Source organism: Triticum aestivum, chromosome 7D (assembly GCF_018294505.1).
Source record: "Triticum aestivum cultivar Chinese Spring chromosome 7D, IWGSC CS RefSeq v2.1, whole genome shotgun sequence".
Taxonomy (NCBI): Eukaryota; Viridiplantae; Streptophyta; class Magnoliopsida; order Poales; family Poaceae; genus Triticum; species Triticum aestivum.
Window position 1 is genome coordinate 537,717,433 of NC_057814.1, and position 18,860 is coordinate 537,736,292.

General features: G+C 47.0%; 2 protein-coding genes across 2 annotated transcripts; both read right to left on the reverse strand.

Annotated features, from left to right (window-relative positions):
- Positions 1-3,175: 3,175 nt before the first annotated feature.
- LOC123168663 (uncharacterized) lies at positions 3,176-4,784 on the reverse strand. Its single transcript, XM_044586533.1, has one exon. The coding sequence runs from the start codon at positions 4,102-4,104 to the stop codon at positions 3,457-3,459; it is 648 nt and encodes a 215-aa protein (XP_044442468.1). The 5' UTR covers positions 4,105-4,784; the 3' UTR covers positions 3,176-3,456.
- A 102-nt stretch (positions 4,785-4,886) lies between these two features.
- Positions 4,887-7,460, reverse strand: LOC123168994 (cleavage stimulating factor 64-like). The gene has a single exon (XM_044586854.1). The coding sequence runs from the start codon at positions 7,366-7,368 to the stop codon at positions 6,682-6,684; it is 687 nt and encodes a 228-aa protein (XP_044442789.1). The 5' UTR covers positions 7,369-7,460; the 3' UTR covers positions 4,887-6,681.
- Between the last annotated feature and the right edge of the window lie 11,400 nt (positions 7,461-18,860).

The window sequence follows — 18,860 nt, forward strand, 5'->3', positions numbered from 1 at the left end:
GTGAATCTGGGCTCGCTCTAATCCGGATTAAAGGCTTGGGATCAAAAAACATGCAAGCAATTCAAGTTTATACAGTAAATTCAAAATCATAAATTTATCTGCAATTAAGCTTGCATATCTCTATCATCTGCTATGTCTATATCTCTACCATTCCTTCACTGGGAGGCTTCATAATTAATTTTGTCATACTTTTATATTCTACATGATGAAAACAGTGTGTCCACATGGATTAGGAACCTTACGGCCTCACTGAATCACGACTTGGTTGAGAGGCAGCTACAGTGTATTCTTTCCTAGGCGAATATAGATATTTGTTTTTATGCAATTTTCCTCATGCTTGGTTAAAAGAAAAACATAAACATTAAGATATTTTTTTCGAGAGTACGCGAATGCGTCCAAATTTTTGTAGAAGGCAGAATTTCAATTACAAGACGACTACAACTTGTTGCGAACAATAAGCGTAGCACAGACTCCACACCAGGGCTAGTCCGAAGACAGCCACCAACAACAACACAACTACAAAGCAAAAGGAGCCTGACCAAAACCAAGCAACCTCGCCGCGTCTCGACTAGTCCTGGCCATCTCAGGCCCGGCCCTGTCGGCCCACCCAGGCCCGGCCCTAAAATCCAGGGCCTAGGCCCGATGGGCTTGCCCATGGGCCGGGCTTGGGCCTAAGTTTTGAGCCCACCAGCAGGGCCTGGACGGGCTTGGGCTTGGCATATTGGCATTTTAAGGAAGAGGCCCGGCCCACGGCCCTAAGCCCTAATGGTTTTTCAGGGCTTTTTACCAGATGGGCCGGGCTTGGGCTTGAAAAGTAGGCCCGATGGTAGGGCCTGGGAGGGCCTGGGCCTCAGTTTTCTGCCGTGGGCTTTTTCAGGCCCGGCCCAAGCCCGGCCCGGCCCGGCCCGACCCATGGCCAGATATAGTCTCGACCAGCGCTGGTCACCTCCGAAGACAACCAACTCCAGCAGTACTTCCCTCGTCGATGCACCATCCACCCTTGATGCCAAAAAGGAGGTGGCAAGTAGATGGCGGAACTTGGTCGATACACTAAAGCCACCGTCTTGGACTCACCGGCTGCGACGTACATTGCGCCTCAGAAGCTCACCTTGGACAACAGCGAGCACCGGAGTAGCACAACAAGGACCTCAAGACCCGGTCTTCAAACACGATGCTCCCAACAGAGTAGTGACGATGAGGACACCGCCATCACGCCGGTTCAACTCCGAACCTAGGCTTTTGCGCGAAGACATCTGCCAATCCCATGAGCGAGCGAGGGAGATGCCGACACACCTTGGCAACGCCTCCAAGGAGGAAAACGACAACCACGGGCGCCGTCGTCGCCAGCACCGACCGAATACGGGCTAGAATTTCTTCCGGATTGCCGTGCACCTCCATCCCTGCCCTCCGGATTGGGGCCACACTGTCCAGGTTGACCACTCCGCCGCAGCTGCAGCACATCGCCGGCGTAGCCGAGCTGTCGTGGTCCACCGAGGCCGCACAGGCAGAAGCAAAACAACCCGACACACCAAACCTCCCCGTGACTGCGAGCTCGCTGGTCTCCCTCCTGGCCGAATCAAGGACCGCCAGGAGCCACACACAGCAGCAGTCAAGCCAACTCCGGCAGACGCCCGTGCCGAGCCCCTGCGGTCCAGATCTGGCCCATCCAGCCCGCGCCTTCACCTGCATCCTCCACGACCAGGACCTGGAGCAGGCACTACGATGGAGACGTCCGAGGACGAAGCAGGCTCGGCCGCTGCAAGGCAGCCACTCCTGGCTGAGCGCCGCCCCGCCGCCATGGCCTCGTCGCGCCGCCTCCTCCTTTCTGCCGCCTGCTCCGTCACGCGCCGCCCGGATGACGCCGCTCCCCGCGCGAGGGAGGTCCGTCGGGGTGCGCCGACTGTGCCCGCCGCCACCACCGCCGGCGCCGCTTAGGTGAGCTCGAGGTGGGTGGGACGCTGGGCACTAGGGTTTCGGCCCCCCGGGGTCGCCCGCGCGTGCGACCCGGGAGGGGAGGGGAAAGGGGACATAAAGATATTATCAAAACGTAGAGGCATCACCGGCGCAGCAAAGCACGCCCTACCGCTTCTAGTTCTATTATTAAACATAATAAATTGGTAGAAAGTAAATACGGTGTTCCTAATGTATAATAGAAATCACATGTTAATGCGGCCACATAGAAACATCTTCTGCCTTAAGCAAAGAATGAGCGCCATTTCGCACCATTTCGCACACACGTGTGGTGAATTCACATTTTGCCCACATTTCACACATTTATTTATTTCTTACTTTTGTGTTCCTTTTCAATTTTAATTTCCTTTATGTTTAATTTTATTTAGGATTTGCTTTTTATCTTACTTTTTTTTAATTGTTAGTCATGTAGTTTCCTTGTGAAAGGTTAATAGAAATGATGCTTGTTCTACACTATAGTTCTGCAACCTCTAATATATCTCCCAATAGTTACACCAAGCAGAGCAGGGGAAATTTGTTCTTTGGGTGACACTAGAAGAGATATTGATGCTTGTTCTGCACTAGCTAGTATCCAGTGGCGGAGGACGAAAAAAATTGAAGGTGGGGCGGACCTTTCACTAATAACCGTCGCGGCAACACGCCACCCAACACCGGCCACCGGCAATGCCGCTGCTGCTCACATGACCGACAACCATTTTTTCAGTTAAATTTAAGTTCAATGCACGGGGAGTTGTGAGACATTTTCCGATCATGAAAATTTCAGTTCATTGTCAGATAAGCAAATAAATTCCTGCATAAGCTGGTTATATACTTCATCCAAAACCTAGAGCCAAGCACCCGTTCTAATATCTCCTCGTGGCCTCATCTAATAAAATAGCCAAGCTGTGATACGTTATAAGAAAATTACCAAGCATGAACGAAATTTTTCAAGCGACGAGACAGCCGGCGCGGCTGCCCTGCTGTGAACGGAGGCAGCAGCAGCATGCGGCCGGGACGTTCTCTCGCAGCCAGCAGTGGGCTGCGCTCGCGAAGGATGGCGGGGACGGGGACAAGACCAGGGGAGTGGGGAGGCCAGGACGGCGACAGGCGGCGGCACATGAGCAGCCGATTAGGGAGGCGGCCGGCGACGCTCGTGTTGGAGGATTGGAGCGCATGGTGCGTTTGTGCAGAGGAGTTAGTTTGTGTGGATCGGTGGATGCCGCTGTGTTTGGGCCTTTCTTTTCTGAGTTGTGCCGGGCTGAACCCAAGCCCCACGACCATGTCCTCCTTTTTCTTTTCTGCCGTGCTCCGGAGGCGTGTGTACACAACGAGACAATGTACCTGTATATAAAATCTTGCGCTAAATCAAGGTGGGGCGGGCGCCTGACCTCGCCCTACCGGGTACAGTAGTACCGATGAAGAACACCGAGCAAGAATCGATCTTTACAGGCGGAAATGAAACCAAACCAAACCAAACCAAATCAACTGGTGGCAATGGCGGGCGGGCTAGCAGCCGGAGATCTTGACCCTGAGGATGGTGCACTTGGTCTTGTTGAAGGCGATGGCGGCGACGTCCGAGTCGACGAGCTGCAGCCGGAGCGGGCAGATGATATCCAGGGGACACCACGTCTTGCGGGCCATGTCGTACTGCACCACCGCGTCCAGCCGCACCTCCACCTCGAACCAGCCGGCCTCCTTCTGCCTGGCGAACTCCGCCGCACCGGCTGCCGGCAGCTTGCGGTCGACCCCGCCGACCTCGAGGCGCACCGTTTTCTCCTCCTGTGCGTCGAGGTAGAGGTCCACCACCCCCGCGGCACTGGACTCGTCGTCGAAGCGGGTGCCGTTGAAGGAGAAGGCCGCGAGGGCGAGGTAGCTGATGCCCCGGTACAGGTTGGGGTTGCGCAGGGCAATGTGCACCGTGGCGTTGTACGACAGGAGCTGGAGCGGCGGCGGCTTCGCCGTGGAGTTCGGGGACGGGGAGAGCTCGAAGCGCGTGAGGAAGGCGTAGCCGGCGGTGGCAGTCGGCGGCTTGACGACGGCGAAGGGGGCGATGAGGCCCCCGGTGAGGAGCAGGAACGCCAACCAGAGGGCAGCCTTGGTCCAGGTGCACTCGCAGTGGCGCTTCTGCCACCAGTCGCGCTCCCAGCAGGCCATGGCTGGCTCAGCTGCTCCGCGGATCTCTCCCCGACGGCGAATGGAGACTGGGAGGGGTGGCTCAGCTAGGAGAGTGGAGCGCACGGCGGGGCGAGGTGGCGGGGAGCTGGGCCCGAATACTTGTGCCGAGGGGTGGGTCTTGTGAGCAGAGGAAACCAAATCAAACGGTGCTCCATGCTGGTTACCTTTACCTCACCCAGAGTCCAGTCCAGAGAGCGCTTTGTACTTTTTCTTTCTTTCTTTACCTTTACCATCTTTATCTAATGAGACATTGAAGGAGTAAAAACTCAAATAAAAGAATTAACATACATGCCTGGAAGAAAAGGCAGGAGAAACACTATCGCAATGACACAACACAACATACGAGTGGGGGCCTTTTATATGATGAGGATGGCTGGAGAAAAGGGTGGGAGAGAGGTGGAGGGAAAACTTTGAGAGGGAGAAACTTGCAGGAAATAGAGGGTGGAAAAAAAACAAAAAATATATAGGATGGGGGCTGCAACGAGAGGGGCAAAGAGAAGAAAAGCAAAGAAAAGAAATAAAAGATAACAAAGGAAAGAAACAAATAAAAAAGAATGAAAATAAAAAATGTTTGTTGTATATCAGACACCTGGCAAGCATGAGCATTACTAACTAACCAGCCCAGCCTTTGCCAAGTGTTTTCACACTTCCACTCGACAATGAGGACGCGCTGCCCCCCCCCCCCCCCCCCCCCCCCCCCACACACACACACATCAACCGCGGCGATGAGGAGCACATATCATCACAGATTTTGCCGGGCGCCCAATTCTTTTCTGAGTTTTTCCTCACCTAGACCTGACAAAGGCAAGGCTTTGGCATGTGTCAACCGTTTACCGTGTTTTTTTCCTTGCACTCATTTTATGGGCTTTTTTATTGACTGTTCAAGATAAAACACTCGGCAAAGGTATGAGAAATCGACAAACTGGCCGATTTTGGCAGTGAGGGCGGAGTCCATCTAAACGCAGGCACCAAATGTCGGCCCCTTTCCCTAAAAGATGGAATAAAACTAAACCAATAGTCAGCCTCTAGTCACTTTGACAAATGTATTTGGATCAATGGCAATTTAACCATACATTTAAATCCAAATGTACTACTTGAAAGCTGTTCAACATGTTTTTAAAATTTTGTTGATCCCAAAAGCGACCTTCATGTCAAGCTTCCTATCCTCGAGTTTAATGAACTTCTTCTAAGTCATTGGTTGATCTAGTTGTTATGCCTATCGAGCTTCATCCAATAATGCATCATTATTAAGGGCTTGCTCTATGTTGTTTCGTACAACGTGCACACGCTTCTGGTTTAGACAATGACGTGATCAACAAGTTGCAACACTGAGCAAATCAATGAAAGCACCAACAATGTTGAGCAACAAGAAGATAAACTTACGAGCTTGATGAGTGACGTGTATCCTTCATGCCTTGAAACTGCACACTTTTGGCCAACCATGCATCACACAACAATTCATCCTCCTTCGCGGAGTACGCAACCATAGCGGTGATAGGAGCTGATGGTACCCGGGCGCCGCGGGATCCGGGGTGGAACGGTGGCGCTTGCCAAGGTGGTCAAGCGTTTGGCTGGAGCGACGGAGGTCCGACAAGGCCTAGACGATGGCCAAGGTGGTTCAGCGGCGACCACGGTCTCCATGGGTGCAGATACAGAGTACATGCAGAGGTACGGAGTAGGGGGGAGGGGGGAAGAGCTCCATGTGGGGTATTTTGGTGTCGGAGCCTGACCCCTAAGCTTGGTTCCGTTTCTGGGATTTTGGACATCTAGACCAATTGAACAATTTTGATGACTGCCATTGGATGACAAAATCTGTCCGAACCATCCAATCTAGATGTTTGAGGGCGATTTGATTATCTACGTTGGAGTTGCCCTTATTCCCTAGAGTTATGTTTCTTTTCATAGTTATGTTGATCTTTTAGTTGAGTTCTAAATTTCTGTTTATACTATACTTGAAAATTAAATTAAAGTTACTTCAAAACAAACATCAACGGCAAAGACAGCGCCTGGAACTATCCAAGGACTGACATGCCATCGTCCAACATGCTCACCTTCGGCGGTCTGACATGCATTTCCACAAATGAGGCCACGCTGCCACTCTTCTGTCAACCGCGGCAAGAAGGGGCACATATCACAGATTTTGCCGGGCGCCCAATTCTTTGCCGAGTGTTTTCTATCTGCACTCGATGCACACGACACAGTGTGAACGATGTGTAGACGATGGGGCTATCAAGCCGTCCATGCAGGTTCATGCATGGCAACTCAGCGGTAGATGTGCCATCGTGCACGCGTCGTGCACACTAGTGTCGTGTGCTCAGTAGTTTCGCTCGACAAAGGCAAGGCTTTGCCAAGTACCAGCCGGTTGCAGAGCGTGTTTTCCTGTGCACTCCGTGTCTTTGCCAAGTGTTTGACATACTGCCCAATATCGGCAGTGAGTCGTTAGTTATACCATGTGATGCTTTTGTTATTCTCTAGAGTTCTAAATTTATGTGTATACTACATACACTTGATGAAAAATTAGAAGTTACCTAGAAAACAAATAAAACAGTTGACCCATCAGCGGCATGCAACAACGCCTGCGACGGTCCAAGGAACTGACGTGCCATCGTCCAACTTTCTCACCTTCGGCGGTGCACCCTGCCCCGACTCCGGCAGACTGCCGGGGCGCTTACCAGCGGCACCGGCGTCACTTGCGGCCGCCATGTCGAGCAGTATCCCCGCCTGCTCGATTAACGTCGCGAGACCCCTGAACTCTCGCTTCGCCCGCTCCACGGACTCCGCGGGCTCCATCGCCACGGAGTCCAGGAGCTCCCGCAGCTGGCGCCGGCTCAACCCCGCCAGGTACCTCGTCACGGCGGCGCTGGGCGTCCCGGACACCTGCGACGCGGCGTGCGTGGCGCCCTCCACGCCCACGGGCAGGTCCGGGTCGTCGTCGCCGACGCGCCGGCGCCCTTGCTGCTGCTGCTGCTCCGGTGCGGCGATGCCGACGCGGAGCGCGCGGCCGTGGAGGGGGTGGCCGTGCAGGTTGCGGCAGGCGCTGCGGGCCGTCTCGTCGTCGAGGTACTCGCAGAAGGCGAAGCCGCGGGGCCTGCCGTTGTCTTTGTCGGTGGCCACGCGGAGGGACGCCACGGGGCCGATCTCCTCGCACGCGTCCCGGAGCTCCTTCTCGCTCGCCTGGTACGGGATGTTGCCCACGAACACCACGCTGCTGCAGCGGCACGACGTGGCGGTGATGCCGTCCATGGTGCTGGTTGCGCGGCGCGACGAGACGTTCGTATGACGCAGCGGCGCGCGGCCTGATTGCTATTGGTTTTGATGGTTTGAAGATTGGTAAAACTTAGGTTTATAGAAGCGGCTCCCGCGCCGACCTACGGTAGGTCGGGGACAGAGACCGGCACATTGGCGGTAACAAGACGTGTTCCTGTTGGAATTGAGGACTTGTTCCAGGCGGCTCGTGTCTTCGAGAACATTCTTCCCTGGCAGTTGTATTCGGGCACGGCTTTGTCGTCGGTAGCGACTATGTTGATGGCATGCTGACGTCACACTTTTTTTTTTTACTTTTTTTTTTAATATTTGGGACAGTACTAAATACACATGTTATAATAAATTAGTAAATTTATGTAACAAAGTGTTCATCGTGCATTTAAAAATGTAAATGCAGTGTGAAAGAAATGTTCGCTCTAGTTTTAGAAAAATGTTCCTACCATGCAAAAAAACGTACCAACATTTCAAAACATGTGCACGTGCCATTTAGAAAAAGCTATGCAATCTAAACAAGATGTTGGTTTTTGAGTGGTGTAAATAAATGTCCGTGTAATTAAAGAATTGTACCGCTCGAAAAACATGTACGTTACATTTAGAAACGTTCACGTATTTTACATATAATGTTTGTGACATGTTGGAAAAAAATATTTATCCAATGTAAACAAATATCCGCATAGTTTAAAAAAAGTTTCATACCATACAGAGAAATGTTTCGACATGTATTTGAAAAAATGTTCAAAAATTTATTTGAAAAAATTAAATTCTGTATTTAAATATGTAAACATATATAAAAAAATTCTTAGATGTATACATTAAATGTACAATGTGTATGAAGAAAGTATACATGAAAACATATATTTTGCAAAAAAAGAATTGTAATCATGTATTTTAAAAATATGAAATTATGACAAAAAAATATTCCTGCTGTATACGAAAAATGTTCAATGCATATGAAAAATATAGACATGTGTTATTGAAAAGAAGGGAAATAAATAAAGAAAACCTTACAAAACCAGAGAAGGAAACATAGAAAACCGAAGGGGAAAAAAGAAAACTAATATGAGAATAATAATAATAATAATAAAATCAAGAAAAAAAAAGAACCAAATAAAACCATGTGGAACAAACAAAACAGGACCGCTCGCCTCAAAGGCAGCAAAGATCCCTGCCATCTAACCGCTCGCCTCAAGGGCAGCGAGTAGTGGGCCGGCGCACAAGAGGAATTTTCATTTTCTTGTTTGTGTTTATATACCCCTAAAAAATTATGTTTATATACCCCTAAAAAGACTTATGTTTATATTCTCGAAAATACTCTAAAGTGTAGCTATATTTCTTTAATTTACTTTTTTAGTTATAAATAAATATTCACCAGATATTGTAAAAGTATTTGGAAAATTTAAGCCTTTTGTTCTCATGGTTTAAACAATATTCCTACATTTGACAAAAAAACATGCTATTCAAAAAAATGTTCATGCGTTTCAAAATATATATTCATGCATTTAATTTTTTTTCATGTAAGTTTAGAAAAATGTTCACACAATTCCAAAAATGGTTGTGACATTTCAAAATATTTACAGATTTCTAAAATTATGATCATGACATTCCCAAGAAATGTTGATCATGTATGGCAAAATGTTCAACTTGTATCAAAGAACTGATCGAGTTTACATGAAAAATATACAACGTGTATTCGGAAAATGTTCAAAGTGTATTAGAAATAAATCATTAGGTATTTAAAAAATGTCCAAGGTGCATCTGAATAATGTTTCACATGTATTAAAAAATATTCATATGTATTCTATTTTTTTTAAACATGTATTGTATATTTTTTAACATGTCTTTTATATATTGTATGTTTCCTACAAGCAGTGGTAGTTATCACCACTTGCGTTTTCTATGTTGTATGTAGTATCTGTTAAAACCGAGAGTATGTACGTGTAGTATGTACTATATCAATGATTATATAGTATATATATTAATTTTTAGATAGTATGTACCATATTTTGAGTATGCTCTTTTTACGTACAAATATGTACGAATTTCATAAATATAACAAAAACTATGGACTCATATGCAATTTTTTCATGTAACTTGCTTTGAAATATCTTAGATATAGTTTATGAACATATTTAAAATAATAAAATAGTATATATATATAGTATCATATGATAGTATATAAGATATGTGGGGTAACTACCACTGGGTGGTAGGATGGATTTTCCATATATATATATATTCAAAGATGTATTTGAAAAAATGTTCATCATGCATTTAAAAAAAAGTCAGCGTACATACAAAAAAGTATGACATGTATTAAAGAAAGTTGGCATGTATTTGAAACAAAGAAAAATGAAAAGGAACAAAAATGAAAAGAAGAAGTATAGGAAAAAAACTAAAAAACAATGAAAATCATAAACGAAAACACATAACAAAGATTAAAAAGAAGAAGAAAGAAAAGTGTGAAACCGTCCTAAAACTGATGGAAACTTACACAAATCGGTGCATAACCTTGGAGAAACCACCCATCCTACCAGTTACTGCTCGACGGAACTCCGTTTCGCGGATGCATTCCCGACTGCGAGCTTAGTCAACCACGTGAGCTCGTATGTAAGATTCGTAAGAGATTTGATGTAGATGTAGCAAAGCTCGCCTAATAAATTGGGCACACAAAGGAGCAGCTTGAGTTTTTGTTACTGTTGTGGACACCACTATACCAACCGCTCCTATAACAGGAACACGAGTAAAGGGAAATCTTCCGTGCACAATTTATAAGCAGGAAGTTCAATAACGATGTAAATACAAGTGAAGAGCCCAACAACTCTAACCATACGTGCAATATATATATATTGGTCCATCTACAGCGGAACAGACCATCAAGCTGCATAAAAATCATTCGCCCACATTGACAATACCGTACTTTTTGGAGTTCTGATTAAGCAAATAGGTGTCAGTCCACAAATAATGAAGAGATGACAGGAAAACTGAAAAATATGTATGAAGGATGCGGGGGAATAGTAGACACTGGGAAAGGGGTCATCATGGCTTCAGCTAGCTTACAACATTCCATGTCATTGGCTTCTCTCATCGATGTCCTAAGCATGACTATGCTCTGGATTTGCGGAAATCCGGTTTTCAGTACTTCAAAATCTTTCTGAAGTTTGAGGGCGGGTAAACGTGTGATTGCCACCACCAGCTCTTAACTCAGGGTCTACAAAAACTAAACACGAAGAAGCTAAATGAAGATTGGTATGCATTGGGTGTGAGCTACGCCGAAAACGACGTAAAGGGTATCATGTGCTGACATTGCAACCTTGCACCTCGCTATGGTGTACTCTTGGTGAGCATCTTACATCTTGTACTCCATTTTGCCAGATACATGTAGCTTGTCATACAAAGTATTGGGCAAGTATGTACTGATTTGTTAAGAGTGGAGGGCCTTTCTATGATGTTCTTCTAGGGAGAAGGGACAGACCATTGGAAATCAGCCGCGAGCCGACGATGGCCTGCCCTCGCCTTGTAGATTGATCAGCTCCATCAAAACAAAGTTTTCCGATGTCAGTCTTGATGATGGACATCGTCATCCTGTCAGGTGCAGATTGTCACACTAATCACAAAAATAGTCTATCTCCACGAAAGTTCACAATTTGAATTAAATTCTCTGCTACATCCCTGAACTTGTCACGGAGCGGCCATGCTTAACTCATGTAGTAGAAACAATTCTTGGCAGCTCTGAAACTTCATTCCTCAGATGCACATGTTGTAACATTTTCTCTGCCAATTATCATACAATGAAAGATTTACGAAAAAGATAACGCCCACACGTGTGGGTGTTAGCCAACTCAACCACACACCTCCATCGCCGTTCAACAGTTTCTGCACAAATCTTGGCACGTTTTGGCTGATTTTGTGTGCCACGTAGGACAAGTCGCGTGTGTGGTGTGTGAGAGTGTTCGCCCACACGCCGGTTGCCCCCCCGGTCAACGGTTGCTACTCGGAGGCGTGCGGTGGAATTGCTCTGCGCCCGCACGCCACGCCCGAACCGCGGTTGCCGTCAACCACGTCGCGCACTTCGCCCCTCCTCCCCTCACGGTTCCATTTACTCTCCACTTCATTACTCACCCAACCCACCCCGCAGTTCATTCGATTGGAAGAGAAGGCGAGAGGAGAAGGCGACGGCAGAGGCGGAAGAGTCGACGGCATTCGCGCCCGTCGGTGGGACTCGCCGGACCGGAGCGTATTCGCCGGAGTGCCTACAGAGTGAAGGTAATGCTCCTTCCCACGGCCACGTTCCTTCCTTGCATTTCTCCCCTCTCCTCTGTGGTCAATGTTCCGCTCGAGATTCATCGAGATTCAGGCGGATTCGCGATGCTCCGGCATTCCTGGCGGCAGCGGAGTCCTGTGCTGGTCATTTTCGGTGGCATTGCACAGTTTGGCCGCCGCCGCCGCGGCTGTCATGCCGGTGTGGCTCGGCCTGCCCGCAGCCACATCCTGGTTCTGCCTTGGGATTGAGCCGGCGTTTTTCTATCCATTAGTTATGTATTTGTCTCGAAATGCTATTTGCGATCAGTGTAGAAAGTTTTTTGTTGACGAATTTCAGGTTATGATAGTTGCCAATGAACCCTAGATCTAGGTAGTTGTATTTCAAAGTGCAGTATGAAGGTAGACATGATAGTTTCAGTAACTATCTGCACTGGATGGCAACTAATTCCCTGATCAACTGTGTCAGTTGCCACAAATTTGTTTTCCATGTGGCAACTTTTTTTGTGCACACACTATGGCTGTTGCCATGCTGTAGGCATGATAAAGTGTAGTAAATAGGTAGTCATGGCAGTTTCAGCAACTATGTGCACTGGATGGCAACTAATTTCCTGATCAAATGTGTAAGTTGCCACACAATATGATTTCCATGCGGCAAGTATTTCTGTTAACACACTAAGGCTGTTGCCATGATATAGGCAGGATAATGTGGCAAATTCACTGTACAATAGACTCAATTTTGTGTTTTGCCATACTGACTTGTGATATCTGAACATATTTGACCGTATTACATGGCAACTCATTTTTAATATGAGGTCAGTGTGTGAGTTGCCACATTACAGGTTGTTCAGTAGATGTTTTCAACACTTTTTGAATTGTCTTTTTATTTTACCATGGCATTTTCAACCTAGTACATTTGCCTTTGAATATATGACAACTATGTGCACTGGATGACAACTAATTTCCTGATCAAATGTGTCAGTTGCCACAATTATGATTTCCATGTGGCAAGCATTTCTGTTAACACACTATGGCTGTTGCCATGATGTAGGCAAGATAATGTGGCAAATTCACTATACCATATACTCAATTTTGTGTTTTGCCATGCAAACTTGTGATATCTGAACATATTTGGTCGTACTACATGGCAACTCATTTTTAATATGAGGTCAGTGTGTGAGTTGCCACATTACAGGTTGTTCAGTAGATGTTTTCAACAATTTCTGAATTGTCTTGCATTTTAGCATATGACAATTTCAATCTAGTACATTTGCCTTTGAATATATGACAACTCATTTTTTGTACGAGGACAGAGTGTGAGTTGCCACATTATATGTTTGTGCAGCCGAAGATTTGTGCCTTTCTTTCGTACTATCTTGTGCTAACATGGCAACTTCAGCATTTTGTTTTCAAGTGCCTTATGATCTGTACATTTTTTAAATGAAGCCAATGTGTTTTGTTGCCACATTTATTGTTGGACAATCATAGGGGGTGTGGGTGTTCATACGATATTGCCTAAACTTTTTGCCACTTTCAATTGAGCCCATGTGGCAAGTACATTCTGTTAGGTGGCAACTGCTTACTTCATACTTTCATTTTCACCCTGACATTTTGCTTTGTTCTGACCTCAGCAGAATGGCTCGCGGCGATCATCAAGACGACGATGATGATTTCATGGAGTTACCGCGGCAGAATCGCGCAACTAGACGGACAACAGACGGCGATGAGGTAACTGTCCACCCCCCAGCCCACTTTCCCCATATGTTTTGAATGTCATGTTGAGTTTGCAATCGTCTGATAGGGTCTAAACCTTCATGATAGTGAAACATGGCAACAAATGATCATTTCTCTGTTTTGCAGAAGAAGAAACGTAATCGCAATAAGGCTTCACAGGAACGCCTGACTATATTGACCGAGGGATTCACCGACGACCAGAAGGGAGCTGCTGCTGAGTTGGGGATGCAGGCTCTGATGGATGTTTGGTGCAAGAATCTAGTGAACCCTGTATGCGACTGGCTTGGTGAGATTTACGAGCCCGCCTCCAGGGAATTTGTGATTCCGGGACGTGGAAGACTGCCGTTAGACGAGGAATCCGTGTTCTGCACATTGGGTGTGCCCCGTGGAGAAATCAAAGTCCCGTATGAGGTCAATAATCCGATTGAGGAAACGTTGTTTGCCCGTTTGTTTCCTGGGATGACATCCATGCCGAACACGACCGTGCTGGCAAATTCGCTGGAGGGCATGAAAACCCATGGCGAAGTTTTTAAGATGAAGCTACTCACGTACCTGATCTCAGCTGTTTTTGCGCCGACCACATCTCTTCGCCCAAGCAACAAATGCTTCCCCATGCTGGTGAATGCTCTATCTCTACTCCTTCATTTTTTCCTTCAATCTTCTGACTCCTATGTCATCTGTAAGCTAGTCACTGCCAGTTTTTTGATGTTTTCCCATTTCGATTTCTGATGCAGCAACTTCTTGTCCTGAAATTTGTGTCGTGCAGGCAAAACTGAAAGAAGTGAAGAACATGAATTGGTGTAAGTTCATTGCGGACTTCCTGCATGATGCATTCTCAAACAAGATGTAACAGAAGGGTTGTCGACTCCATTTAATGGTATTTTTGTACTACTCTTTTGCAAACACTCCTAGCTCCTTGAGCATGCATGGCAACCATGATGGTGACATTGTGGCAACTACCATCATAACAAGATGGCAACTGCCAACATAACTAGAATGGCAACTACCAACATAACTAGATGACAACTGCCAACATAACTAGATGACAACTAACACATATAGATGGCAACTAACAGAAATACATGGCAACTCTTTCCTTCTTCATGCCCTCCAACTTGATGATTGAAGGAACATACATTAGCTTCTTTTTTTGCAAAATACCATGATGGCAACTGATATTTTTTCTTTTTAAATTGTTGTACATCAGCTCATGTACGTCGATTGTCTTGATCTGTCCACTGTGGAATTTACTGGGATAGGAGGCCCGCCGCCTCCACACAAGTTTGCTGTTTCTGCGTGGACTTACGATGATGTCAAGGCTGTGCTTGCCGCGGACAAGATAACTGATACAAAATACGGGAAACTGCAGGTTAGTTCTGGCTTCTTTCTTTGCACGACATTCTTTTAATTTTGACGCTGCATAACATATGAAAAAAATCCCCATACGGCAACCGTCTGTGGCTAACAAGAGATGACTACCTTGTTAGCCATGGCTGTCTACGCATGGTATCCATGTCTGACGCCACATGGCAACTCTGCCATCCATTTTGAAACTTCTATCCTCTTCCTCTTTTTTTATTTTTATTTTGGAATACATGAACTGTTAGTTAGTGTTCATTTGTTTTTTCTCTTTACATGCTAGCTGTTTTTTTGGTTTTTTCCAGCTGATGGCCAAGCATGCTATAGACTACAACGTGTTTGGTGGGCCTCAAAACTTTGGAAAGTGGATGGACGTGCACTCAGCTCCGTCTTGTCCTGTTGAGGTAATCAAGGATATATATATCTAAGGTTGTGTTTGGTTTATTTTGATCTTGTGCACGTGACTTTAATACGGTTGGTTACTGCTGCTTCTTGTTTCGTGCACAGGCGAGGGCACCTGTTGAGCATCTAATTGGGCAGTTTGCATCCGGAATGACCAGCTTGCTCGGGAAGTTGGTTGAGGGTTGGACGTCCCTTAATGGGTCTAACAGCGACGCGGTTGCAAGGTAGTTCACTCCATTTGTTGCAGAACGGACACATCGGCCAACTGGTTGCCGTGGTCGGTACGACTACAACAGCTCGCAGGAGCTTCCCGACACACAAGATGAACTAGATGGAGATGCTGCTCTCGACAAGGACGACGACGATGACATGGAGAATGTGCAACATGACACCGACGATGATGAACATGTCGACGTTCGTGCAGGTGGTAAGAAGGGCAAGGGTGTACCAGATGTCCCCTCACCGGAGAAAGTCAAAGAATACACAGCTGCGAGAGGCAAGGGGGTGTCGCCCTCAAAGAGGGGGAGGGATCTAGAGGAGGTTGGGCAGGGCTCTCCTGTCAAGAGACCTAGGACCGATCCCTTAGCTGCTAGGAGGAGGTTCGACTTCTTTTTTAGTGTTTTGTTTTGTCTATCCTTTCGAACAGACTGACCCCCTTTTCCATTTGTTTTTGCTAAGCGTGGCAACGATTTTCGTGTCTGACACTTGGCACCTTTTTTTTGCCTCTTTCTTATATGTGCAGCGAGGCGACAGCTGGTGGACGAGCAGTTACGAAGAAACAAGCACCAACACCAACCCGTGTTTCTGCTCGATTGAACAAGGGTGCCCCTATTGCTGGTGACACGCATTCCACTAGGTCATCTCCTCGTACGTCAATGTCTAACACCGGTGATCCTGTCGTGTTGCCAGATTTGAGGAAGACAGTCAAGAAGTAGGTTATCCATGTTCTTTCTTCATTGCCACATTGCTATATTTTTGCCTTTCAATGCAGTTGTTCAGCTTGCCACATGGGCTACTGCCATCAGTCCCACATCGCAACTGTTGTTTCTCCCATGCTCTATTTCTTCTTACTACATGGCAACTCCTGCCTGTTTTTGCATGGCAACTGCTAACCAGGCAAAATGGCAACTCTTATTCCACCTACATGGCAACTACCAGCTTTTCCATCTGTTTTGTGCACTCATCCACACCTAGTTTTGAAATGGCATTCCTGGCACATCACACATTTCTTACATTTTTTAAGATGTCTTCCATGGCAACTGCTGCTTGTTACGCATGGCAACTGCTAACTGGTCCACATGGCAACTCTTATTCTACCTACATGGAAACTATCATCTGTTCATCTAACAATGTTCGTGTTTTTTTTTCAGGCTGAAGAAGACTACCACACGCGTGACGAAGCAGAACCCCAGAGACCCACTCGAACGCATACACTCAAAGCTGTCGACAGGTGGCAACTCAGACGTTCATGAGGCGCCAGTGCACAAACCTGCTGCTGCACCGTCCACTGTTCCCACTAGCTCTGATGCAAGCGGCCGAACATCTCCGCCGGTTGCAGATGTGCAGGCTACGACAGCAGGCATCCGTACATCCAGGAGTGACGAGTCGGTATCTGCCAGGACTGCTGAAATATTTCCCACTCTGCTAGCAATGAAGGATGCTGCTGTGAGCCATGCGACCCGATCAGCAAGTGTTGAAGTGGACGCCCCCGAGATCAACCTAAGCAAGGAAGATTCCCGCTCATCTGACACGGATTCCAAGCGCGTGGGTGGTGGCACTTCTTCGTCCACGAAAGAAGGGGCTGAGGCGACAGTTCATAATGATATGCCATCCATAGGTGAGACTCTTGGCACAACAACTCCAGCTTCTGATGCTCCAGAGGTTGCCAAGGTGACCGTTGCGCGAGCTGGTCTTCCACCTAGGCGTCGTAGCCCCCGCAAGCAATTTGCAGACACACCCAACGCGCCTGCTGTAGCTAGGAGCAGCAGAGATGACTCTGGTTATGTGCCTACGTCCACACTATTCCCACCACCTGCCAGAAGCAATGTTATGGAGAGAACGGAAGACCGGAGTACAACCGACCCAGGTGGCAAGCCGGGCATGACTGACGGAGGTGAACGTGCGGAGCAGACTGCGTCTTTACCCGCAGTGGATAACCCCAGCTTAAATCTGCGCACTTCTAAGCTCCCAGTCAACATCGGTGTCCCCTACAGCCCAAACAAGAAGATTGTCAAGAAAGCTGTGACTGATACCGCTGACAGCACGACCCGTCCTACGAATAAGCCTGATGACTCTGCAGCAGCCGATGCAGATATGTTTGTTGATCTTTCACCCTTGGATTCTGCCCAGCAAGTTGTTCGCGGTCTGGCAGTAGGCAGGAGAGGCACCCAATGGCCTTCACCCCACCGAGTTGTAGCCTTGGCATTGATCGTAGTCAAGATGAACCAGTGGTGCAAGATCCTTCACCAGTTGCCTTTGCTTTCCCGGCAGGCATGGCCCCAATGATGGCGCAGCCAATGGTCGAGGGCAAGAAGGCTATGAAGTTCGCAGAGCCGGTTGTGCAAGGTACATTTCTTTATGCGTTTATCATATTCGTGTATACATCTTTGCTTGCACGCTGTCACCTACATTTTTCCTGTTGCCATACTCCATTTTTCCATTCTACAAGCACATGGCAACTGCAGTTGATACATCATGGCAACTGTAGTTGTTGTCACATGGCAACTACAACGCATTGCACATGGCAACTCCCTACTTTCTGTGCCTACATCTCATATTTCTGCAACCTTCATTTCAAACTAGATTTGTTTTGTTTTCCAAGGATTCCTAACCCACTTTTTTGATCCGTGCAGCCACCCCTGAGGAGATTACGCCGTCACTTGATGAAGCTTACCGCAAGATTGAGGAGGCAGCATTGCAGAGGAGGTCCTCACGAGGTCAGGGCCAATCAAGTTCCAACGTGCCTGCTGAGTCCGTATCTGAGGATACCATTAGAAGTGCCACCCCTGGTTCTGTGAGGCAGCGTAGGGTAGTTCACGCGCCACCCGCGGATGATTATGAGCCGGAAGTCAAGGCCACAAAGGATCAGAACCAGCTGTACGATATTGTCAAGCGCTTTGGAAATGCGAGGTCCAACAATAATCACATGAAGGAGCTGAAAGCGTAATGACCACACCCACATAAACCTCTCGTTTGCTTTGCTCTTTTTACTATTCATCCTTTTGATATTTCTAGATATGCTCCGTTTACGTTTTATTTCTTTTTTTCACTTAGTAGATATTATTCTTTCATGTTATATCATTTTCATACAGCTCATGTTTGGACAGAACCAAGATCATACAATGTGATGCGACGTACGTTGACCTGGGTGATCTTGCCGAGTCTGTGAGGCCACTCGGTAAAATGTCGAAGAATGTAGTTGCATGTGGGATTGACTTCATCAACAGGCATATGGATATGTCTCCCGACAAAACAATCATGCAGTACACTGTGACGTGCAAAATATGGGATGGTGACTTCCACCACAAAATCCTGAGGAAGCATTTTGCTGCGCATGATGATTTCAAGCTCACAATGAAGAAATGTGTGAGTACTTCCTTTTTTGCACATTTTTTTCCTCCCATGTTATTTTTTTGCCAGTAGCTATGCTTCAGATGTGGGCTACACCCTGTTTTGTGACAGCTGTTTCATGTGGCAACAGCTGCCATGTAAAATGACTT